The sequence below is a fragment of the Bemisia tabaci genome, chromosome 10 (assembly GCF_918797505.1).
Source record: "Bemisia tabaci chromosome 10, PGI_BMITA_v3".
Classification (NCBI taxonomy): domain Eukaryota; kingdom Metazoa; phylum Arthropoda; class Insecta; order Hemiptera; family Aleyrodidae; genus Bemisia; species Bemisia tabaci.
The window spans coordinates 9,500,636-9,526,262 of NC_092802.1; the positions used below are offsets into that span (position 1 = coordinate 9,500,636).

Here is a 25,627-nt window from a genome sequence, read left to right on the forward strand (position 1 = left end):
ATTGTTGCCACGTTGCCGTAGTTCAAATGTTCAGTTTTTCACCTTTTTAGCTGTGACGTTGAAGGAATCGCACAAAAAGTAATCTAACTATTTTTTGATGAAAGTAGACCGTTTCAGCTCAAGGTAGATTTACACAGGTATCGACAGAACTTAACAACTGGCCTCTGATTGGCTCTCCAGCGGCCCCTGAACGTCAGCCATTTTGAATGTTTTAATTATTTTGATTTATTATTTTCGGTTTATCGTTTGTCAAAATTTTGTGGGATTTTTTGCACAATTTTGCTAATGCGATATTAATTTTAACGTTTAAACGCACAAACGTTTGAATGTTAATTTGATTGTAATTCAATTAAAAAACGGGCCCCTTAACCTACGTCACGTAGTCATGTGACACGTACTGAGGCTCATGGGAAATTTTCAACTTTTCCATACCTGTGTAAATCTACCTTGGTTTAAGCTTTAAAATAAGCACAAGTTCTTCCTGGGGAAACAAGTTGGAGGAGAGATATGATTTTTCAAAGTGGATGCGGTACACTTGGACCTGGTTTGTTCCGAGTCCCAAGATCACCAAATGCCCTCAAACCAATCACGAATTGCAAGGTTGTGCATTTTTATACCCCATTATAGCTCATTTCCCAAGAAAATTATTAAAAAAGAACAAAATATCGAGACATATGAATGTTACAGAACTAGCCTCAGCTGCCGCTCGCTGCATCAACAAAAAATCATGACTCATTTTCAAATCGTTTCTCTAGGATGGACTTAAATTTAAAAAGCTCAAATGGTACGCTTTCATTAGCAATTCCTCTTTATTCCTCTTATTTCTACCCAGCAAACCGTTGAAGGTAAACATAAATTTTTTTATGATCGAAAACTTTGATTTCCCTGTATCCATCACATATTAATCATTCATCCTGATGTTGTCATTTTTGACGAATGATTTTATACAGGATTGACCTATAAAGGTATCGCCCCAGCTAAAAGTTGAAAATTTGAACTATGGCAACGTGACAGCAATGGATGACTTTTTCAAAATGGGCCAATTTGGTCATCATTGTCTGAAAGCTGGTGGTTTCCTCTATATTTTGGGACTAAGATCATCGCTTTACGACAAACCGTTCACGAGATATGCGAGTTGAAATATTTATCTTTGAACCCCTTTCACTCTATCCGTACTTGTTTGATTTCAAAAATCGTCGGTGTTTTGGACCAGGAAAGTGATTCTCTATCGACCCTGAAAGTATTTCGAAGATCAGGGCGAGGTTGGAAATGACCGCTTTTGAATAAGGCCTTTTAATGACCGTTTTACCACCCATTCTTCTCCATTTTATCGAAACACTCCTGCATGAAATATGCCTGCAATTCTATGGGAAGTTAACATCGTAATATCATAAACAGATTTTTAATTTCACCTTTGCCCCGTATTAAAAAAATATTCAGCAAAATTGATGATGATCAGAAATAGCTAGTGATTATCAGTAAAAGGGAGTAAGTAACAGTTAGCAAATTGGAGTAGAAATATAGTGTCATTTATTCCAGTAGATCAACTTTTCACCCACCTATGCTCACAAAATGGCGCTATGGGCCAGTTGCACAAATTTTTTTTATCGCTTTAATCGAAAGAACTAAGGCTCCTGATGTCACAGGAATTTTCCCGGAGTTTTTTTATCACCGGAAACCCCCAAAAAATCAACTTAAAAACGCCTCAGAATTTGGATTTTCAAAACGGTCGTTTCGGGTCCGCCATACTTGTGACGTGAAATGATATGACAGACCTGGTTTCTTCGTCACTTACAATGTATTTTCCCGTAAGGAAATGACAGCCGCTTTCCAAATGCAAATATCGAGTCAATCGATAATTTTTTGATCAAAATGGAAATCAGAAATGGATTCCTCGTACGTTTAAATGGTTAAAACCTTCATTAAATAAATAAGAACCGACGGGATAAACCCTATCTTTAAAGAAGACTGTAGTCGATGGGCGATTGTTTACATCTGCTTAGTGATAACAGACACGGACATTAGCTCAATATTTAGCCATTTTCATGAGTTTTTACTTTTTTGTCACTATTTGAAGGTAAGTTTATTTTATAAATTAATTGTTTAGTGCCTTAGGATCATGTTAAAAGCTGCAAAGGTATACTTTGTTACTAATTAATTCAGAACACACTCCGGCAGTCCAACGCTCAAACCTGGATGTAGCGAGTCAGTTGTTATTTCTTACTATTTCACCCTTTAATGCCTCACTGAAGACACCAAAATGATAGTATCCGTCATTGATGATGAAAAAAACTTTCCTTTGACAATACTGATGAGATGAGGAGACTGGTATGTTTTAGCTGGAGGCAAGGAAAGTAGACGTAGGATCCTTCTTCGGTTACCAGACTTTGTCGATAAATTTTTCTGTATAGTGTTACATTTAAAACACACAGGATTTTAAAATAACATAAGTTTATAAAACGTGGGAACGTTCTGAATGATATTGAGATGTTTGTTGAAGAGTTAAGAATGATTTACACGCATTGAGAGAACATCCATGGTTTGAGCGTTGGACTGCCGGAGTTTGTTCTGAATTAATAAGTAAGAAAGTATACCTTTACAGCTTTTAACATGATCCTAAGGCACTAAACAATTAATTTATAAAATAAACTTACCTTCAAATAGTGACAAAAAAGTAAAAACTCATGAAAATGGCTAAATGTTGAGCTAATGTCCATGTCTGTTATCACTAAGCAGATGTAAACAATCGCCCATTGACTACAGTCTTCCTTAAAAATAGGGTTTATCCCGTCGGTTCTTATTTATCTAATGAAGGTTTTAACCATTTAAACGTACGAGGAATCCATTTCTGATTTCCATTTTGATCAAAAAATTATCGATTGACTCGATATTTGCATTTGAAAAGCGGCTGCCATTTCCTTACGGGAAAATACATTGTAAGTGATGAAGAAACCATGGCTCTTGAACCATTTCACGTCACAAGCACAGAATATATAGGCTCCACCAATCACAAGTATGGCGGTTGAAAAACGACCTTTTGAATGGGTCGGTTCCAAAAACAGCTTATTTTGAGTTTGAGAGGTCATTTCAAGGTTTTTTAGTAGCGCCATCGTTGTTTTCGTGAAATTTGCCATAAGAATCAGGCATCAATTTGCAAATCCCCGAACCTTGCAACAGGCCCATTGGGTGAAAGTTTCCATTTATTCCATAGGTAGTTTTTCTCACTTGTCAGCAAAGCGGAGTAACAAACTTGAAATCGATGTCTCTCGGTTGCGAGGTTTCAAAATGTTCAGTCTTATTTAATTCTTTCCCTCGGATGGAAAAGAAGTGTCTTGGATCCAAAGTCCAGACTCTTAAAAGATTGGACAAGAAAAATACCCTTGGTTCAATCGGATTTTTCTTTGAAACGAGAGCCCAGCCTCTTAATTCAAGCGGATTTCTTTTTTGTTCAAGCAAAAATCCGATTGTTTGGAGAGTATTTTTTAAGAGTCTGGACTCCGGATCCAAGAGACTTTTTTCCAGTGTAGGTAAACGAGTTTCTATCATCGTCTGCGCTTTTCATAGATACTTCCTCAAATATAAAAATTACGTCGAATTGTGTTTTTGAGAAAATGGCAGGAAGGCTGTAAAGTCGCTAACTTAGTAACGAATCCTTTTCTTCAATCCAAAAAATGAATCAAGAGAAATTCCCGAAAGGTAAGAAAACGCTTAGTTTCTTGTTCGGGCCTGAAAAGTCTAAAACTAATCGCATTTTTCAGAACTTTCTTAGGACTGTTTCTTTCCTCCCTCCATTTCTTTTGGTGTCATTGAGAAAAGGCGAAGAATTTATTTTCGAGTGAAGTCCTTTTACGAGTCTCCGGACATGGAATTTAACAACTAGAACAAACATTACCAACTTATAACAGATAAAATAGTATTAAAAATTGACATGCAGGTCCCCCGTTCAAATAGTTTACACTTATGCGATGCCATGACGAAGGTTTTACTCCTCGCAGATCGGAAGTGAGAAAAAATTCAAGGATTACAATACATTCAAAATTAGGCGCTAAAAATACATTTTCCCAAATATTTTGTAGCTACCGCCAGAATAAGTATAGACGGTTTCCGTATCGTAAAAAATGAAACGCAGATGGACTCAAAGCTGTCTGTCTAGCATAACTTAGGAGTGCAAATGAGTTTTCTTCTTTTTCTTCCTCTGAACAAACGTCAGGAATTTTATGGTTACCTAATCCCAATGCAATTTAGCGCTGAGTTCAATTTGGACCATAGTTTCTCTTCAACACTTTTAAGAAAACCAAAGTTTTCCTTAAAAACGGGCCGTTTCGAGGAACCAGGCCCAGATAGGCCCTAAGGCCGACCTGCCACTGGCAGATACGCTCCCACGGCGCGCCGAGTATGCACCCCTGTGACGGATTGCAAAATAAGAGAAGAAAAAAAATATGATGAAACCTTAACATAATATCCTCAACTCATCAACCTTAACTCATATCAAATTTCAAAAATAAGGGCATCTACACGCGATACAATTATTCGTGCTAGATGGATATCCATATTGCACATGAAAAATTAAAAGCGCAATGGCGTGAGTCGTGAGGCGTGAATTCGCAATAGGTATGCTCTTCTCTAGGCTGTTAGTCAGATCCGGGAGAAAAGTTAAAAAGCGAGGCCGGATTACGTTTTTCCTACCTTCGGCTGTGTTGCTCACGTAATCCTTTGAAGCACCACTACAAGTGAGACAAACGAAATCAACACAATAAGGAAATGGAGCAAGGGAAAGGACTCGTGTCGATGACGGCGCAGAGATACGACTATTCGTGCTTGATGGATGTCCGTGTTGCATCTGCAAAATTGAAGGCGCAATGGCTCGAGGCATGAACTCGCAATGCTCCGCTATGTGCTACCAATGAGGTGTCGCTCAGATTCGGGAGAAAAGTTTTAAAAGAGGCCCAAATAGGTCCCTTCTGTCTTCGACTGTGTTCATACTCGATTTTTTTTTTGAATGATTTGCAGATCAATATCTAAAGCTCGCGTGAACCGGCCCCATCCAATCTGCGGGGCAGGTTTTGTTAGGAAGCCTCGAAATTTGACCCGGCTTCAGCATTTAAGGGTTAATAAAAATATCATTAAAATGACTGCACCGTCCTCGCAAAAAGTCAGGATTCAACATTGCATCCAAAATAGGCCAGTCAGTCTGTGAATCTTTTGCATTGTCCGGAACTTTCTCGGAACTTCTGAAAATATCTAAAAGGAGTCCTGGGACGGATGACGGTCATGGAGTGGGAGACATTGGAACCAAGAAGTTCTGAATCCCGGATTTTTTGACAGACATGGTATGGAAGCACTGAAGTAGTGACGCTAGAGCTTCAAAAAATTGAGGTAAATAGTAGAATCCTAATAGACTATTTTTGATATAAATTAATCATTTGGGCGTGAAAGACGCGCAAGTACCTTTTAAAAATTCGGAAACTTGGCCAAAAGCGCTGTCCAGGCGCAAAAATGCGGTACATATTTTCAGCGAGTTGACTATTTTATTAAGATTTGATGGAACGTTTCTATCGTCGTAAAAACTTAAGCTGGTTTACTTTCGTTATAAATCAAACATTGAACGTGCACATGGTAGTATTTTTTATAAACTTGGAAACTTGACGCTGTTCTTAAGGTGATTCGATGGACGCCATATTTTGTGTCAGAACGGCCTGCGATATATCGCATCAATTGGTTCCATTTTTTCAGCTACTCATCATATTTCTCCAATTTTGAGATCGCAATTCTGTTGTCAGGAGACTAAAGCACTCACTTACCAATTTTGACAAAGAAATTCAACGTAATGAAGGCGTGGTTTTTTTAGAGAGAAAATATCGCATTCGAGTGCAGTTTCGATATCAGTATCGAATGCGATGTTTCCTCTCTGAAAAAACCACGCCTTTATTACGTTGAATTTCTTTGTTAAAATTGGTAAATGAGTGCTTTAGTCTCCTGACAACAGAATTGCGATCTCAAAATTGGAGAAATATGAGGAGTAGCTGAAAAAATGGAACCAATTGATGCAATATATCGCAGGCCGTTCTGACACAAAATATGGCGTCCATCGAATCATCTTAAGCTAAGGTACATTTTGGCAAAATTTGATTGTTTGGTTTTTTCTTTTCTCGTAATTTCTGAGGAACATTTTCGGCGTCATATGGACCGAGGAAAATAGACTATGAACAGCGTAGTTTGGACAAAAAAAAATAGCTTTTATCCCAGGGACAGAAGTTTGGCAAAATCCCTAAACTCACATAAAAACGTAATACCGGTCTTAAATACCCCTGGATTAGTGGATTATCCCCCAATAGGTATTTCTAAGAAATTTACAAAAAAAAAAAAAAAAATAATCAAATTTTGCCAAAATGTACCTTAGCTTAAGAACAGCGTCAAGTTTCCAAGTTCTTTTAAAAAATACTACCATGTGCACGTTCAATGTTTGATTTATAACGAAAGTAAACCAGCTTAAGTTTTTACGACGATAGAAACATTCCATCAAATCTTAATAAAATAGTCAACTCGCTGAAAATATGTACCGCATTTTTGCGCCTGGACAGCGCTTTCGGCCAAGTTTCCGAATTTTTAAAGGGTACTTGCGCGTCTTGCACGCCCAAATGATTAATTTATATCAAAAATAGTCTATTAGGATGCTACTACTTATACCTCAATTTTTTGAAGCTCTGGCGTCACTACTACATGCCTAAACAAATTATCAAATCTACGAAATTCGTTGATCTTCGGAACCGTGCCGTTATTCAAAAAATATGGGATACGGTAGCACTTAGACTTTCACCTTAAATTCTGAAACTTAGCCAAAGTTGATGTTTAAAATTGCCGGAAATGCATATGCAAACGAAATTTTCTCGAGATCGACACATAGAAAGTTCGATTTCATAGGCTAATTTTACTCTGGAGGTTGTAAGATATCATATACCATCATATCTTGAAATTTAGCCGGCGCGGCACTGAATTTCTTAGTATTCCGAGCGTACGTAGTCTCCTTATTTTTCCTTATTTTGAACCCCACCAGCAATGTTTTTATTCATAGTTTACTTTCTTAATGTGTACATTATCGCTTTAAATTCTTTTCCCCTTTCATCTCCTATTTTTCACCTTTCTTTTTCATTTCTCCTATTTTCCTCTTTTATGTCTTATAATGTTTCGCTCTGCTTTCTTTTGAGTGTTGTATGTATCTGTATCATTTATATTTTCTTTCTTATTTATTTTTTTCATTCTCTTTTAGTGTTTTTCTCACTCTCATTTTTGCTTTCATTTGATATTTTGGCCTTTCTCTTTTTACTTTCTTCTTCCTACTTTGCTGGTTCCTCATTAATTTTATACGTCCCCTCTTACTTTATCGTTTCTCTTTCAGTTGGTTTTACGTCACTCCTTTTTTCCCCCTTTATTTAGCTTTATTTCCAATTTTACTTTTGCTCTTTTATTTATTCATATGGCATGAATAAATAAAAGATCCAATCATACCCTGAGCTTTTTCTTCGTCTTTTATTTTTCTCTTCCTCTTTTATTTTCCCTTTTACTTTTCTTTTAATTATATTGTTTCCCATTATTGTTTCTTTTACGTTAATGTTTGTCCTTCATTTTTCTTTCCTCTTCATAATATCGAACTTTGAATAGGTTTGCAACGCAAGTCGCGCAGCAAGCGCGGAACGATTGCTTTGGGATTCGAGGGAGATTGCACGATGGGAGCCCTGTGACTGGTTGTGACGGCGAGCCGGGACAAGCTGGTGTGTAATGCGTTTTAATAGAAGATCGAAATGTAAGCATCTCAACCAAGAAGACGCACGGACCAAAAGAATAAGCGAGCGTGCAACGAGTGACCAGTTACATCAGGCATAGCGCTGGGAGAGGAGAGGTGGATGGTAGGGTACACTACTCGGTGGCATGAATTCATTCGGTAAAAGAAAAAGAGGAACGAAGCGGAGCCGACTGCGACTGGGAAGATGCTTCGGGGAAAGGAAAAGATAAGGAGGCAGAGAGTCTTATCAGTCAAGCCAAGGGACGAAGCACGCGTGAGGGAAGAAGATGGACAGGAGAGCTGGGTCGCGTCGGTGCCCGCGCGGAGCACGGCGATGCGCTGCCCAATACTGACGTGCTAAGGAAGAACGCCGTATGAATATTCGAGGGTTGCCAAATTGTTCAGGATAAAACATATATTTTTGAAGACAAATATGCGTATTTTTCCTTGAAATTTTCAGACCATTTAGATAAAATTGCGAACAAAATTGTCTGAAAAAATTGAAGCAAACTAGTGACGATTTTTCTAGTAAATTAGATTTTAATGGAAAGATCTATGTAAACGTTTGAATGCTCATACGGCGTTCTTTTTTATCACGGCAGAATATTTCTTCGCTCTTCTAACATGATCAGTGTTCGAAACTCACAGGCTGCGCCATAACGCACCAAATGCGCCTAAAAAACGAAGGCTCTGCGCCAACGTGGCCCCAAAAATTACCCCTTAAAAATCTGGATTTTCATAGGAAGTCACATAAAGAAAGAGATCCAAATCTATTTGAATTAAAAAAACTCGAAATTGTCAGCACTACAGGAGAAAGGTTTTTTATTCCTCACGATTTCATTTTTAGTGCTTTTGTCTTCCTCAGTTACAGCTACTTACTAGTTCTGTTACAAAAACATCTTGCGTCTAACTTTTCACTAAATGCGCAGTAATGTATAGACAAAATGTCAATTTGGCCTCTAAAAAATCTTCAATGGCTCCTAAAAATCGAGCTTGATGCGCCACATGGCCCCTAAAACTCGAAGGTGAATTTCGAACAACAAACATAATTCAATTTTTACGTGAGCCGTGCAAAGCGTCGAGATTTATGGATAATAGGGCTCAATGCAAGCCTGTTGGATTTTTAATGATACCGGTTAGTGTGAATGGGTCCGATTTTGTTCGGTAAGTGTCGGTAAGTTTCGGTATGTTCGGTAACTTCGATATGATCCGTAACTTCGATACGTTCGATAAGCTTCGACATATTCGATAAGTTTCGGTATGTTCGATAAGTTTCGGTATGTTCGATAAGTTTCGGTATGTTCGATAAGTTTCGGTATGTTCGATAAGTTTCGGTATGTTCGATAAGTTTCGGTATGTTCGATAAGTTTCGGTATGTTCGGTAAGTTTCGGTATGTACGATATATCGCGGTAACTTCGGTATTCGATGAATCGAAAATGTTTCGGTATGTTTCGGTAAGTCTCGGTATGTTCGGTGTGTACGATATATCGCGATAGCTTCGTGATTCGGTGAATCGATCGAAACCGACCGAACCGAACCGATACCGACATCGATCACCGACACTCGATGAGGCGGTTCGGTATACAGCCCTACACCAGACACCATTAAAAATTGAATTATTAATAATTACAGAATTTCACGTGTCACCGGTAAAACGCATAGACAATCACTGCAACCCGATTATATTGCATTGATTAGTAGAATCAGTGCGATGCATCTGTAATGAGGGATCCTTACTTACATCAGTACCCATCACCTGCCTGCCTGCGCCCTGCGCGCTATCTCCTCAACGTCGCGTCGCGGCGACCGTACCCAGGGGCGAAAAGATGAAATACGCCTGACTTAGCCTCACAAAACTTGGTCTCTTGGCTCCAAAAATTGATCAATTAAGCTGAAACTCGGGACATTGGTACATTAGGATGCGAGGAATCCGTTTCTGCCGTTTCCGGAAAAAGGGCACATACGCGTATGTGCCCCTTTTCTGGAATGCTCCTCAATTATACTTTGATGCTACAGGGGCCTGTTTTCCAAGCACATGCTTCATGACATTTACTTTCGGCGAGCAGGCAACAAAATCACTCTGATTCAACTTAAATTATTGGCAAGAAGCAGTGGCATAGACGGGAGGGGGGTGGGGGGTTCAGTTGATCTGGGCCTCCCCCCCCCCCCTTAGCCTCGTTAATTGTACCTTTTTTTTACTTTTTGAGGGCAGACACAATATATTATCAGGAACATACACAAAATGGATTACATTTTGCAAAAAGGAACCGCTATCTCTGGTTCTCCTATTAAAGCACATATCTATATAGGGAAACTAATGGCATGTATTTTGTTTCTAAGATGGACCAAAAATAGTGGTTCCTTATTGCAAAATATAATCCAAATAATTCAAATGGACACCCCCCCCCCCCCCCAACCTGAAAGAATTCCTAGCTACGCCACTGGCAATTAAATTATTCTCGGTCCATCAACCTGGAAACAACAAACCTGAAAGTCATCCAAACATTCTCGATGTTCTTCTTTTATTTTGCAGGAAGGGGTCAGTGGCGACTGGGCGAGCGCATGGATTTTGTTAAGTAAACGAACTCTAGTCTACAAACTGGGCAAAGGCAGCATTTGTGAAGTGGATCTCCGAAAAGCAAGATGCATAAGTAAGTATAATCATCCTTTTAAGGGTTGCTAATAACTTTTTGAGCACCTCCAATTTTTTTTTTTTTTTTTTCTTTTTTTTTTTTTGTTGTCTACAAGCTGCAGTATAAGCATGAAGAATTGACTTCCCTTCAAAAATTATCCAAAAAACTGTAGCCGTACTTTTGAATAATATTGATTTGTGAATAATAGTTTTAATATCCTCAGAATCTAACTCTCTCTAAAGCGCGAAATGTTACTTGTGTTTATTTCGACCCTGAATGCTGATTTATTTTTATTCTCATTCAGATACAAAGGCCTATTCTGGACTTCATCGTGAAAATCCATCGTTAGGTGTTTCATTGACACTTACAGAGTCACTAATGTATCAGTAATGAAAGATAAAATAAAATATAAATAAAACGGAAGGTTATTACCAATTGGTGCTGTCATTTTTATCATCGACGTATTTGCGAGTCTGAGCACAAAAACTGAAGACCTGGCAATGAACTGCTTGCAGTCTGAGATGGTCATTATCAGAATAATTAGAAAAACTTATAAACAGCTAGCTTTGAGATCGGGACTCAAAGATGCCTCTTCATGAACTGTACCGCGTTTAGCAGAAAGGAAATAAATTACATCAGCTATGGCTAAAAACTGGGCAATTTAATTTTTTACAAGATAATTTTTGTGCGGATTCCTTTGAATAGTCAATTTTGTACCATGCAGAAAATTCACTGAAATTTGCACAAAAATCCGCCTAACCGTTTTTACGTAAAAAATTGAAATTTCCCCGTCGAATTCGGCAATAACTGATGTGGCTTGATTCCTCTCTGCTTAACATGGTCCAATTAGAAGGCTTGATGAAGTCAAGTTGCCGAATCAGCTCTTTCGAAGCTCTATCGTTTCGGTTAAAAACAAGGTGTGGACTGGGTCAAATGAGGAGCTTGCAGAACAAGGCGCATAAATGCAGTTTTTGAAAAAATTGAGATATTAATGATTTCAAGTAAAACTAGTCTTAATGCATATTCTGTGAAAAATTCGCTCCTGAATTCCAATTTTCAAGCATCAAAAAGTCAGTTTGAACTTTCTCTCCGCCATAAGGATCCTTGTAATTTCGAAACTTCTGTTACTCAAAATAGCAAAAACTGCACTTATGCGCCTTGTCCTCCAAGCCCCTCAAATGTTCTTTTTCTAGAGTTTCGAGTTTCTCTTGAACATCAGGAATATTCCCAACGCTAGCCATCAATAATCCTCTAAACAAATGTCTTTTTAAATTATTTTTTAGTGCTTCAAGATGAGAGTGAAGGAACTGAAAGACTGACCGTATCAGAACCAGGGCCTACGCTTTTGATCGATGCTCAAACTGTGTCCCTCTACCTACTCATGGACACAGATGCTGAAACAAACGCATGGAAACACGTTATCCGCACAGCAGCTGTAGACAACGGACCTCATCTAGCCGATCAGCAATTGACGAAAGATGAAATACCAACCATCATAGACAAATGTATCAATTTTATTTATGCCCACGGTAAGTTTGGTCTTTGTTGGAAACAAACGTCTTGCTCAAATTTTTAAAATTCTTTTTTAGTATATTTTTGGAAGAAAAAACACTTTTGCGGTTTTTCTTGTTATTTTTTGAAGAGAGATGATGAAAGAAAAATAATACTCTTCAAGGTCGATGGAGTAAATAATAAGAGGAAATGGAGCTTTAATACCTTTTTTCCGTTTATTTTTCCTACGAGGCCTTTTGATTGCATAGAATCATCATCAGGCAGTACACCATATATCACATGATATTAAACACAAACATCAAGCGCAAAGGTGTCAAGGCTACATTTTCTCTTATTATTTATAAATATAAGATACCTCTATGAAGCTCTGCAGCTGATGGAGTAAGCGAACTCCAAATAGTCATTTTTCAGACAAAAACTTGATCTAAGTTTTACGTTAGTTGTCCAAAAAGTTTCGTGAACCCAATAAATCAAAAAATAATATCAGCAGGAGGATCCAATGGTTGTTTTTTAGTTATTTTGAACTGTAAAAAATTTCCACAAAGGTTAAAATCTTTAAGTCTGGTACAAAGGGAATGACCAGTCGTCCCCACTGTACGCCTTTGTTCTGCAACACAAATTCTATGTTTAATACGTTGCGTTGCACGACACACTGAAGTCAACTCTTGGTAGATCAATGTCTCTGAACTAAAGGCACTGAGTGCAAACTTTTGGCTAAAAATATTTTGAACCCAGCTGTAGAGTTTTCTCAATTTCTTATCAAATATTATCTTTTTTATGATGTTTTTCTAGCGCCTTGGAAGCAGATGTATAAAATAACATATGTAGACGAGGTATCAAGACTTCTTACTTTTTAAACTGGTCTTTAAGGCATTTATTTGAAAGGAAGATGAAAAGAAATCTTTGATCGAAGTATCATCGTAATCTCTCAAATGGACGTATTTCTGTCAAACGGAACTAAGCTCCAATTTGAGTTCCTTTCGAGGAATTTAGAATCCCGGATAGCACGTTCTGTCAAACGGAACCAAGCGCCATGGAAAAGCATTGCAAGTATAGGAACAAATGAGCCCAATGCCCGGTTCCGCCGCCAATCCAAGCCCCCCTCTACCTTTCTACCCCGATGGCGCTTCCGTTTGACAGAAATACGTCCACATTATCATAAGATAGATCATTCTAATTCCCAGAATCAACTGGTTCTGCATTTTTATCCGGTTTCTTTTCTTTTCTCCTCCCTCAAATGTGTTTTCGATGATTCTTTCCTGATTCTTACCTACTGCCCGATTTATAATTTGTATTCAATTTTTATTTTTGCAGGCAGTTTATCTGAAGGGATCTACCGACGCAGTGGGAGCAGTACTAACATAACAAAGCTGCTTGCACAATTTAGACAAGACGCATGGGGTGTCCAGTTAAGTCGGCAAGAATACTCCGAGTACGATGTTGCTGGTGTATTGAAGCGATTCTTTCGAGACCTACCAGAACCTCTTTTGTCCAATCAGCTTCACAAGTTCCTCTGTAGTGCTACTGGTAACTATTTTTTTCGAAGGAAAATTAGAGTTTGATTGTAACTGGAAAAATGCTACAATGAAAAATACCTGGACAATACTTGAAAAAATAAATGTCTTCTCTGGAAAAACGTTATTTTAAGATATTCCAAAAGAAGGTACTTGGCAGCTATGAGTACAGTGAGGGAATCAGACCCCTTTCAAATGAATATTTCCACTCTTTCATAGACGTTGCCTATGAGAGTCGAAAGTCATAAAACCCATCAAATGGCACTTCTTGCTCTATCTTTCTCAAGGAAAAAATACCGTTTGTGACAATGTTAAAAAGGATATACAATATTCGATGGATGGAATTTATGATCTTCAATCATTAAGATTTAACTTTTCACTGCCCTAAAAATTCAAAAATAAAGCTAGATTTGTGAAAAGTGAGTGTACAATGGGTCTAATTTCAATAGATGGAACTACGCTAGAGTTTCTGTGTCAAAATTGATTTGTCGCCAACCGCAGGTACTTACGTCTTTAAAAAGTTGTAGTTATAAAAGAGCAAACACTTTTCTCAAATTTGATTTGCCATTTTTAGTCTCTGATGTATGGATTTTAAAAATTCACTTTATGGATGACCCTTGTATCAATTTTCATGTCCATGGCTGAAGTGGGAAATGATGTATCCCAATTGCAATGTTTCAACATTTTCGCCCCTATTCTATTTTTTTGAGGAGAAACGAGCCTGGCAACAACAAACAAACAAACCAACAAGAAAGTCAAGGAAGTTTTCAAAAAATTATGCTGACCAGTTATCAGGAAAAAAAATAAAGTATGATAGGAAGTCTGCATCATGGCCAACAGAGATACATGGTTTCGCCTTTTGGCCATTGATATTGTTTTGTGTCTTCATCGTATCCAGACACAACTTCAGGAAGAATGTAAAAACAATTTATATTAATCTGTAGGTGTTTACACAATGTTTTATTCTTTATCTAAAATGTATAAGAATTCCCGGTAGTGTTCATCGCTTGAGTTTGTATGTTTATTGACAGTTTCCTTCTAAATTTCAGGTGTTGATTGTAGCGAGGAGGAGAAAGTGGCCATGTACCGTAGTCTTTTAGAAAAATTAGCACCTGTGAATTATGTAACAACCCGCAGACTGATAAGCCATCTACATTCCATTCATCTTCAGCAAGAGAGAAATCTCATGCCTGCTGATAATTTAGCAGCAATTTGGGGACCTACGCTTATGCACGTTGAAGTAAGCTACTTTGTCCTCAAGTCAAATCATATTCTAAGATTTGTTCATTGAACTGTGCTCCAGAATCCAAAGTATTCATTCATCAAATCCTCCAACTTCATTGATATTGAAATTCAAAGAAGGTTTGGTTGTGAAGGCACATGGTGAAGGCCTGGTGAAAAACTGCATGTCCTGTCAGATATCGTAATGCTATAAGTTATAACTCCTTAAATGTACATCAAAGGTTTGTTGGATGAAGGAAAGATTTGTAGTTTCTTCCTCTGATGTACCTTTTTTGGGTATTTCAAAGTCAGAATGTCTTGAAATTTAATTGAACCATTCTGCTGTCCTAAGAAAAACGCCGTATGATCATTCGATATTTGCCTAATTGCCCCGGATAAATCATGTATTTTTCAAGAAAATTATGCGTATTTTTCTTTGAAATTTTCAGACATTTTAGATAAGAACAAGATTCTCTGAAAAAATTGAAGGAAAATATTAACGATTTTCTTAGTAAATCAGGTTTCCATTGAAGGAAATATGGCAGCGTCTGAAGGTTCGTACGGCATTTGTCCTTAGCACAGCAGGGCGCATTGCTACGGAAAAACGCCGTATAAATATTCAAATGTTGCCAAATTTCCCCTGATCAAAAATGTATTGTAGAAGAAAGTCATCTTTCCTTGAAATTTTCAGATATTTAGATTGAATTGCGATCAAAATTTTCTGGAAAATTAGAAGAAAAATATTTACAACTTTCTTAGTATAGTCATTATTTATCAAGGGAAATTTGGAAACGTCTGATTGTTCACAGGGCGTTTTTTCTTAGTACAGTGGTGTGAGACGCAAAATCTTTATTGGGAATCTTCTTTTAGAGAAGACCATGATTGGATACCAATCATCAATTTCTGATGTATCAAGGCTGCAATTTCGTACAATGAACTAAACAAAAAAATGCGTGTACGTCAGGTAGAGATTGAAAATCAAACTCCCGGGTCATGTGTTAAAATTGTCACTAACAACGATGAATATATAACAACTACCACTTTTAGAGTAAGAGAGATTCGATAAATTTTCTCGATTTAAATTACTGCTCAAGTTAGATGATTTGTATTTATGTGCCAGTTTAAAACTTAACAAATCTACTTGCTTTTTAACTCTATTCTGCGAAGTCGTTCTGCAGAGATCAGCTTTTTAGAAGAGTTGGACTTTGCGGAACACAAACATTACTAGTCCGCAGTGGATAATTTTCCTTAAATTCGCTTGTATATTTTTACAAATCATCGAAGTAAGATTGTGATCGCTATATGAGGTTTCATTTTCATCAGAAATTTTTATCAAAATATTTGATCTCCGAAGATAAGTTTTCAAAATCTTATATCTAACTATGGTTTGTTTCTTCCTTACTATTTTGCCCTCCTGTTTCATCAGCAGATGAAAGGTATGTGCTGAATTTAACAATGCATTTCTTTAAACCTACACCAGTAGTACCTTCAAAAGGGAGTTAATTTTTGCACCAATATCTGTCTTATTATAAATGATCTAAGTACCCTCCGACATTCATTGCAAAAACTTACCGTAAGAATGAAACTTTCATTTACGAAAAATCACTTCAATTGAAGTACAAATTTGGGAAAATATTAGATGGAATTTAGCAGGAAGTTGATTTGGAAGAACTTTTTACAGAGTATGATAGTCTCCTAGATGAATGAACCTATCTCGGTCGCTGTTTTTCAGGATCTCTTATGGACGATTTATTTTTTTTACAGGAAAACCATCACATGAATTTTTCTAAAATTTTCATTGATTTTTCTTTACATATAAGACGAGACACCAAAATTTTTAAACAAATTCGTGCGATGGTTCTCTCATGAAAAGAGAAAATGTTTACATAGAAATCCTAAAACAGTGCAGACAAAATACGTTCCTTCATGGGGGAGACTGCAATACCTACAAAGAATGTTTTAATTCTAAAAATAATGTATTGCCTGTAAGTCTGCTGTTTTAATTTTTTTACATTTTCCAAACATTTTTACCAGTTAATACAGATAATTGTCCTTCACAGGAAAGCTTCCAGTATTCTAAAGTTAATCTTTCGCGTTCTTTAAAAGTTAGAAATCTGCTTTTACAAATTTTAAGTAAAAAATATACTTGTCATTTTCTTTGACCAACTAATCTTATCATTATTTTCTATTTTCAGTCAAATGAAGTTCAAGAGTGGTTCAAACGAGAATCGGAGGTTGTCTGTGATCTTATAACTCTTTACCCAAAGTTGTTTGATGTGGATGGCGATGAGTTGGACCGAGAACGGAGGATGATGGAAGTGCTGGAACGGTATCATGATACGCCACAAAGACAAAACAGGCCATCCGGCGATCTCAAAGTGTGGATTTATATCAATGGCAAAGACAGTGGTAGCTGTGTCAATGTTACGGTAAGCATGTTCACAATTTTCTCCCATCTCTTATTCTCCCATCTACGAGATTAAATATTCTAAGATATTCTAAGGCTAAGATTGCAACTGATTTTTGTTCTGAAGAACTTTCTTAACCCCGAAATTGTTGAGTCTTTACCTCCTTGACACTGCCTCAGTGTTCGTATCATTACAAATTGGGCCTTCTCTAATGAGTTTATCTCATCCTCAAAACCTAAAAACAGAGTAAAATTCTGTTATTCCCTGTATCCTGGATATTTTTTTTTTTTTGGAAGTCAGCCTTATGGTTATACAAGAAAAAAACACCAAAAATGCGGCCAGAACTGTATGAAAAAAGGTGGAAAAATAATGCTGGGTTCGCAATATTTTGCGGGGAGAGCAAGGCCAATAAATATTAAATTTTTTGGAATTTATTCGTCTTACTTTCCCTGCAAAGTAATGTGGATCCAGCTCTATTTTACCTCCTTGCTACCTATTGTTTATAGTATACGTCGTTTTCTCTCAACATTTAAACAATTTTAGTTGGTATCTCAAAGCAGAGTTCTGAGTTCTAGTAACTGACAAGTTTCTCATTAAGGTGCGAAATGAAAGAGCGACGCCAAAAACGACCGTTTTTTGGCACAATTTGGGCCAGAAGGGATTTTTCTGAAACCGGGCCCAAACGATACCTTATGATACCCTAAAAACTCTGGTAAAAATTTTAGCTTGAGTATACGCACCGTTTTTGAGAAATGGGGGGGCAAAGTTGCCAAATCGCCATCATTCTGGACAGCATTTTTACAGCAAAAAGACGGGAAAAATGGACGAAAAAGTTACACTATTGATGGGTTTGGGCTGTAAATGTTCTTATTGAGCCCCCGTGCATGTAACTGTGTTCAGTTTCAAAAATTTTGGACGTACAGTGGTCCAAAATGGGGAGAAATCGTGGACAGATAAGGATTCTTTGTCAAACTTTTTAAAAATGGAAGTAAAATTGTTGGTCTCCTGCAGAGATCATGTGAAACAATGTTCTTATCGGTCTTCAATGCATTCAATTGAGTTCAGTTTATCAAATTTTCATCGCACAATGGTCCAAAATGGGAAATCAGTGGACAAATTAAGATCTTCTGCCTAACTTTTTAAAAATGATGTACGACTATTGGTCCCCTGCAGAGATCATGGCGAACAATGTTCTTATCAATGCATTCATTGGGTTCAGTTTATCAAATTTTCATCGCACAATGGTCTAAAATGGGAAATCAGTGGACAAATTAAGATCTTCTGTTGAAATCTAACCTAACCTAACCTAACCTAACCTTTCCTAAATCCTTAGAAAGGATTTATTGTAAAGTATTATTCTAACTACAATAATTCTCTGACAACTAACTAGGACAAAAACCACCCAGTTAGCCGGATTTTAAGGATCCAAAAGCTAAGTTCCTCCTGAATTACCGTTTCCAGACCTCATTTGTTCAGTTCAAAACAGTGAACATGGATAGCTTTTATTGGCTACTAACTTATTTTGAATTTACACCTTTCGAATCTAGTGAAAAACCTCATAGTTTCATGTTATTTTTCAAAAATTTCAACAGAAGATCTTAATTTGTCCACTAATTTTCCATTTTGGACCATTGTGCGATGAAAATTTGATAAACTGAACCCAATGAATGCATTGATAAGAACATTGTTCGCCATGATCTCTGCAGGGGACCAATAGTCGTACATCATTTTTAAAAAGTTAGGCAGAAGATCTTAATTTGTCCACTGATTTCCCATTTTGGACCATTGTGCGATGAAAATTTGATAAACTGAACTCAATTGAATGCATTGAAGACCGATAAGAACATTGTTTCACATGATCTCTGCAGGAGACCAACAATTTTACTTCCATTTTTAAAAAGTTTGACAAAGAATCCTTATCTGTCCACGATTTCTCCCCATTTTGGACCACTGTACGTCCAAAATTTTTGAAACTGAACACAGTTACATGCACGGGGGCTCAATAAGAACATTTACAGCCCAAACCCATCAATAGTGTAACTTTTTCGTCCATTTTTCCCGTCTTTTTGCTGTAAAAATGCTGTCCAGAATGATGGCGATTTGGCAACTTTGCCCCCCCATTTCTCAAAAACGGTGCGTATACTCAAGCTAAAATTTTTACCAGAGTTTTAGGGTATCATAAGGTATCGTTTGGGCCCGGTTTCAGAAAAATCCCTTCTGGCCCAAATTGTGCCATTCTTGGCGTCGCTCTTTCAATACTTCTAGGTTGTTTTTAAGATCATCCCTTCAATCAGAGTTGAAGAACATAAAAATTTGCACAAATCCTTCCGAATTTAACTAACTTTAAATTATTGGTCAACCCCGACTTTAACAAGTATGACGTAAAATTTAGAAAGGGCAAATCACCAGTTCCTTTTTCTGTCTAGTTGTGTCAAAAGGGCTGGAATATTTTGATTGATTTATGAATTTTGCATCCTTAATGATTCAGATTGAGCCAACCAAAGATGCAAATACCATCTGCACTCAGTTAGCAGACCGCGTCGGTTTGCGGCCGGAGCATTTGTGTCTGATCGAAGTTATTTGCGATGGTGCAATGCAAAGACCACTGCATCACACAGAGAAAGTACTGGATGTAGTGCTCCGCTGGGGTTATTGGGATGAAGCTGACCGACGCGCCAATTATCTTGTCATTACGAAAAATGAGCTGTTTCAAGAAATCGTTCCTTTGGTAAGTCAACATCTCATCCTTAAGTTAATTAATCAATGTATTTTGACTCATGAAAAGCAGAATTTTGAAAGTTTTTCAGAAGTAAAATTATTTTATTACACTAATCATGAATTGTTCAGAAATTTCACTTCTTCACTGTTTTGAAAAGATGAGCCAGCCTTCATGTTGCAGCGGTCAAGGCAGTTTGCTACGAGTACTAAGATCACAGTGAATCATCCAGTTTATACTCTCCCATACCAAGTCTGCAAAACTTTAGTTTAATTTTTTTTATTTATTTATTTTTTTTTCTTTATTTATTTTTTTGTAATTACACATAAAGAATTACTAAGTCCATTTTTAGACCTTACGGGTCTTTACAAATTTTTTCTTAAATTTATTACAATAAAATAGGGGTAAACACCGCTTTATAGATAGGGGTACTTATGAGGAGAGATGATGGTGGATGGATGAAGATGAAGTGAAAATACAAATCTTGTAAAAAGCGGGTGAAAACTATCTAAGACTAACTATAGCAATTCCTAGAACTAAATGCCCAGTGAATCGTTTTTATTAACAGTGCTTTCGCCCCGTCAGTTGACTAAGACAGTGGGGGGCCAGAGGCACAAGCTTAACATCGACGGAAATGAGCCGTGCTCAGTTCATAAGGTTTGCGTCTTTTTAGCCTCCGGGTATCGGAACCCCAGTCCAAAAGCGCTATTGCCTCGGGGTTGGGGTGCACGCCTAGTCGCTCTTCATAGTTATTGTACAGTCGAAAGGTGTACATATATATTTCTTCTATTCCGAGTTCATCTCTAATATCGATGTTACGCTCGTACCACCTGGCCGCTGTCATTTGCCTGAGAATCTTGTTTTGGACTATTTCGATAATTTTTAGGTTCGAACCGGCGGCGCACGCCCAAATCTGAGAGCTGTAGGCCCAGATTGGCCTTAACATAGACTTGTAAAGGAGAAATTTATTTTTTAACTTTAATTTAGAATGCTTCCCAAGAAGCCATAGAATTTGTATGTGCTTTAGATCGATCTGCTTTTTTTATTCAGGATGTGTTCTTTCCATTTTAATTGTTTAACTTATGGAATTTTAATACCGTTTTTAAAATGTTCTAGGCTAAGCCACCTCTTGCCATGTGTGGTGAACTGCGGTTTGCTGACACAAAATCTAAATCTTTCAAAAGTTACCTCTTCGAATTTAGTCAAGCCAGGCTTTGTTATTACAAGGATAAGAGGGTAAGTACAAAACTGTCTTTTTTTCCCGTTGATGTTCAGTTTTTTTGAGAATTTGGTCGTTTTGATTGCCTAATTTCTCAACCAATCTTTGATCAGGAGATGTAGATGCTCCTTTTCTTAGTGTTTTTAAATTGTTTCAAATTAATTGCGAAATTAAACAATGGACCACCAGACAAAGTCAGAACGAGAAAAAAAAATCATATGTTCTCTTCTCAAAATCTTAGGTAGAGTAACAGTTCACCCTACGGGAAGTTTGGGAATTAACTCTTAAATGGGATACATATTAATAAGTATTTTAAAGAAAGATCAACTGAAAGTTGGATTACTCAACAAGTGGAAATCTAGCAAGCCACTACTTGAAGCCACTATGTGGTGTCATGCGACGTTTAAGGAAAATCTTAGCTTTTTGCAAGTCTCAAATTACTGATGTTTATAATGTTATGTTCGCATCAATGTAAAAATCTTGTATTTTCCCCATATTGAGGTGAAAATTGTGTGATCTCGTATGTTTTTAATCAACCGCTGGAACACATTTGCATAAGTGCTGCAATATTGAGGTGAATAATGCGTAATTTATAATGATTTTAAAAAACCATTGGAAAAATCAAGTATTTGCAGGAATGTTCCGGTGATTATTGCGTATTTTCTCATTTTCTTACAAAATCACTGGATAAAATCATTCGTTGCCTGCAATACGGAGTGCTGAAAAGTGCGTAATTTTTTAGAATTCAATGTTGCATACTTTTCATGATATTGAGATGAAATTCGCGTAATTTCTTACTTTTTAAATGATATCAGTTGTATTTTTCTCATTCAACCATTGTTGATTTTACACTTACATCTTGTTTAGAGGTGGATTTCCACACTTAATGTTGTGTGAATTATGTTCTTTGTGAAAATTGGAAAAGAAAAAAGTATGTGTCAAGCGTTAATTATATACCCATGTAGAGGCCTATTACTTGTCGCAATGATCCAAAGCCATTTTTCAAGGCTTTGCTTTAAATATTTTAATGAGTTCTCTAAAATTGATTGCTTGTGGAAGCTCTTGTATCAAAACTAGTACCATCTAGTAGACCAGCCGAAAGTCTCTCACAGATCGCTCATTGAGAAATTATCTAAATTGAAGGAAAATCTCCTTGGTGACATGTACCTTGATCATCTCTATCTCCATAGCGAGCAATTTGCTATCTTTATCCATGAAAGGATTTCCTTTTTTTAAAAATTTAATTTGATCTCTCAAGAAATTCAGATGTTTATTTTTAGCCTGTCTCTGTGGATGGAGATTTTTTTTATTTTTTCAATTCCTTCTCTGTAATTTTTGAATGGCATTCTAATTACATTTTTTTTCTCTTGCAGGGTTCAGTCAAACTAAATGAGTGGCGAATTGAAGACATTGTCTGGTACATAGGTTATGAACCAAAGCGTAATCCCCACACTAGGTAATCAAATAATACACCTGACTTTCATTTAACATGTTCACTTGCCAGGGTAATGAGTTGTTGTTCCTTTTTGCATATCTGGTTTAATTTTTAAGGTTCCGTGGGAAATGAGAGAATGAGATTAAAACAAAAATAGTAAAGAGAGTGCTTCGTCAAAAGCTCCAAATCCGATGTTTTTCATCCAACTTGACAAATCTCCATAATTTCACGTAGAACCCGATGCGCACAACGAAAATTACCGAAATAAACTACTTACAAAGATATTCAATAATTCTTGATGCGTGTATTCAAACCACCCGCTCATGAAAACTCAATGCTCTACGTAATTTACATTGCGCGCTGAACGTTTATCATGACAGTCTCTGCGATATAAAAATCTGGCAACCTCAATCTTGATGCTTTGGCTCAGCTATACCAAATTACTTATAGTTTGAAAAACACATGGTGGGAAATGAACATTGCTCGATTGAGAAGCTTGTTGAAACCATTGTAGTGCGCGATTTGACTCACGAAGAGCTTTGAGTTTCTTGTGAGCGGGCAGTTCAAATTCCTTGTAACCAATGCGAAATAAAAAGGTTAATATCTTTGTTAGGAGTTGGTTTCAGTAATTTTCGTTGCGCGAATCGTGTTCTGCGTGAAATTTTGGTTGAGAAATATGTATCAGAATCCTTTAAGCCGTACCTTGTCTAGTGGTCCATTCTTAAGAAAATTTTCTGGTTCCACCTTAGTTCTCCTGGCCCTTCCTCTCCCTCTGCTCTGTTTTCAAAAGTTGTCGTTTACACGTTATTTTATTGAGAACAGCAGTACATTTTTTTTATTTTTCCATTTGTAGAGGAGGCTCCAGGTCTTCTTTTTTCTCCAACACAGTTTCCAACATGTTTAAACGAAGAGGAATGACCTAACTATCTTATAACAGCCTTTCATTTCTGCAATTTTTTTTCTGTGATCATGCAGTCATTTTTACCCTTTTTATGTTCTTCTTTTTACAGGTGGGCGCTTACTTTCATTGACAAAAATAAGACTGTTAGGTAAGTTATGTGCCTCTTGTCTTCGTAAAATTAAAAGTTCTTGAGCTCTTAATGTTGGCAGTGCGCCCCTTTTCCTGGGTTTACATGATGAGATTAATTTTGAATTCACTTGGTTTTTGGAGATATTTTCAGCAATAGAAGCTTAGTGTTGCGCAAAGGTCACTATGTAAAGAAGGCAGTTGAAGAAATTTTGTTGCATAATGTATAAACAATATGAAAAAAGAATTTTTCATAAACTTTTTAAAAAAATTATGCAAGAACATTTGCACTTCTTGATGACAAATATCGTCGTTGAAAACAGTAACAATACGTCAGTCGTAGGGCTTCAAATCATTCATTTTTGTTTTAGTATACTCTCAGAGGAAAATCAACAAAGACTTTTTTAAGTTTTTGAAAAGTACTTGGAACATTCCTGACTTGATTTAAATGAAGTTTCCCCAGAATTAAATGATCTCCTTCTGGTTGGCTTTCTTGCATCAAATTAACTAGTTATCAAAAAATGTTTATCTTGTGAATACACGCATTTCTTTTTGCTACTTTTACAGATATGTTGTGATTACTGTTCCTCTCCATGCCTTTTTCTGTGTCTGATTATTCTGATTTATCAACTAACCTTTCATTTTTATTTTTATGATCCAACAGAACGAAAGAAAATCCTTTCTTTGGATACACAATAGCTGGGTTGAGTAAAGAAGAAGAACTGAAATGGATAGCGGCTTTATTGTTGGGTGAACATGCAGCATGCAATATTCTGCCGCCATCAACACTGAATCTTTTGCAGTGAAGAGCGTTTTCAAAACATCCGACAATTTCAATTCTGCAATAAGGAGTACATATTTCTGTCCAAAAAAATGTATCATTGAACCGCACTAAGTTTGTCCCCAGTATTTTTTTCCTTTTTTTTCCTAGGTAATCATGTGCCAAATCTTTCACGTACAATGTTGTGTAACACCTGTTGTGTGTGTTTCCTGTTAAATGGTTACGAAATGTTCTAGATCTTTACAAATTGATGTTCACTTTCAAGGTTTATCTGAAAATGAAAGCTTGCTTCATGTACCAAAAAATCCGAAGAAAGAGCCTCCATCAGATTTTAAACGATGGACCAAATTCTTCACCCTTCGAATCCCTTTTTGTCGTAAGGTACAAGAGAATGTAGTTCTACCTAGAAAACGCTTTGAATGTATCTCAATGATTTTCAACGTTTAAAATGTGTAAAATAGGGCTTTTTTTCTCTTTCTTTTTTTTTGAAAATTTTAAACTGCAGCTTTGCCAGAAGCTTTTAGACTTAAGATCGTCTGCCCTTCGTTTTGAATCTTGCCAATATGCTCCATGTTAAAACATCTAAGGTGATTTTAATACAATCCATGAATAATTAGGTAAAGTAAAAATATCTACATCAGGGCAAAGGGAAACACTTTTACCCCTGAAACAACCACTAATGTGATCAGAAAAAATAGAAAAACATACAAATTCAGTTTTTAAAACTTGACCTCAATCTGCGACTTTCTGTCTGTGACGGCTAAAAGATTTGAGTTTTTTACTCCTGTGATTGTAATTAAATTTTATGTTTCACTATTCATAGTTACAAGTACCTACTTTGGTCACTATTTTATTGTTTAAAATTATACCCAATTCCAACGGAGATCTATATCAATTTTAAAATAGATAATCGAGTACCTATCTACATTTTACGATATTTTTCTATTTTTCTTTTACGTTTAGTTACCCAAAAATTTTTACAATTTTTAATCCAGTTCTTGGTCTCATTGCTGTCCGTGTATCATTCATGTCTCCATAAACTTGCAATCATTTTGTAACTGTTAAGTTTCCTGTGAGCATTGTTCTAAACTCTAGAATTGAGTCTAAATATATTTTTATAGCAAAATCAATCCATCAATTTTAACCATCTCAAATTCCATTTTTAGGAATAGATTTAATTTTAAAGAAAAAATAAAATGGTACAAAACCCTTAATTTGATCTTATGATCAATGTATTTGAGTGCATAGCTTCTTCTCCCTTTGATGCACAATGATTCTTTAATTTTGTCTATTATTTTTGTATCAAATAAATTGTGATTTGATGTTTAAGAGCGGACGCACAGGCTAGAAAAAAGATACATAAGCATGTATACAGTGTAC

At 36.6% G+C, this 25,627-nt stretch overlaps 1 protein-coding gene across 1 annotated transcript in view; it reads left to right on the forward strand.

Moving 5' to 3' along the window:
* The window catches only part of RhoGAP15B (RhoGAP_ARAP and RA_ARAPs domain-containing protein RhoGAP15B), an 85,095-nt gene extending 59,669 nt beyond the window's left edge, over positions 1-25,426 (forward strand). Inside the window, exons 5-14 of the mRNA XM_019053462.2 lie at positions 10,315-10,432; positions 11,698-11,943; positions 13,241-13,453; positions 14,490-14,680; positions 16,857-17,090; positions 19,558-19,797; positions 20,902-21,021; positions 22,378-22,460; positions 23,450-23,488; positions 24,131-25,426. Of these exons, the coding sequence (XP_018909007.2) occupies positions 10,315-10,432; positions 11,698-11,943; positions 13,241-13,453; positions 14,490-14,680; positions 16,857-17,090; positions 19,558-19,797; positions 20,902-21,021; positions 22,378-22,460; positions 23,450-23,488; positions 24,131-24,272 (1,626 nt within the window). The 3' untranslated portion in view covers positions 24,273-25,426. The remainder of the gene's footprint in view (positions 1-10,314; positions 10,433-11,697; positions 11,944-13,240; positions 13,454-14,489; positions 14,681-16,856; positions 17,091-19,557; positions 19,798-20,901; positions 21,022-22,377; positions 22,461-23,449; positions 23,489-24,130) is intronic.
* The last annotated feature ends 201 nt before the right edge of the window (positions 25,427-25,627 follow it).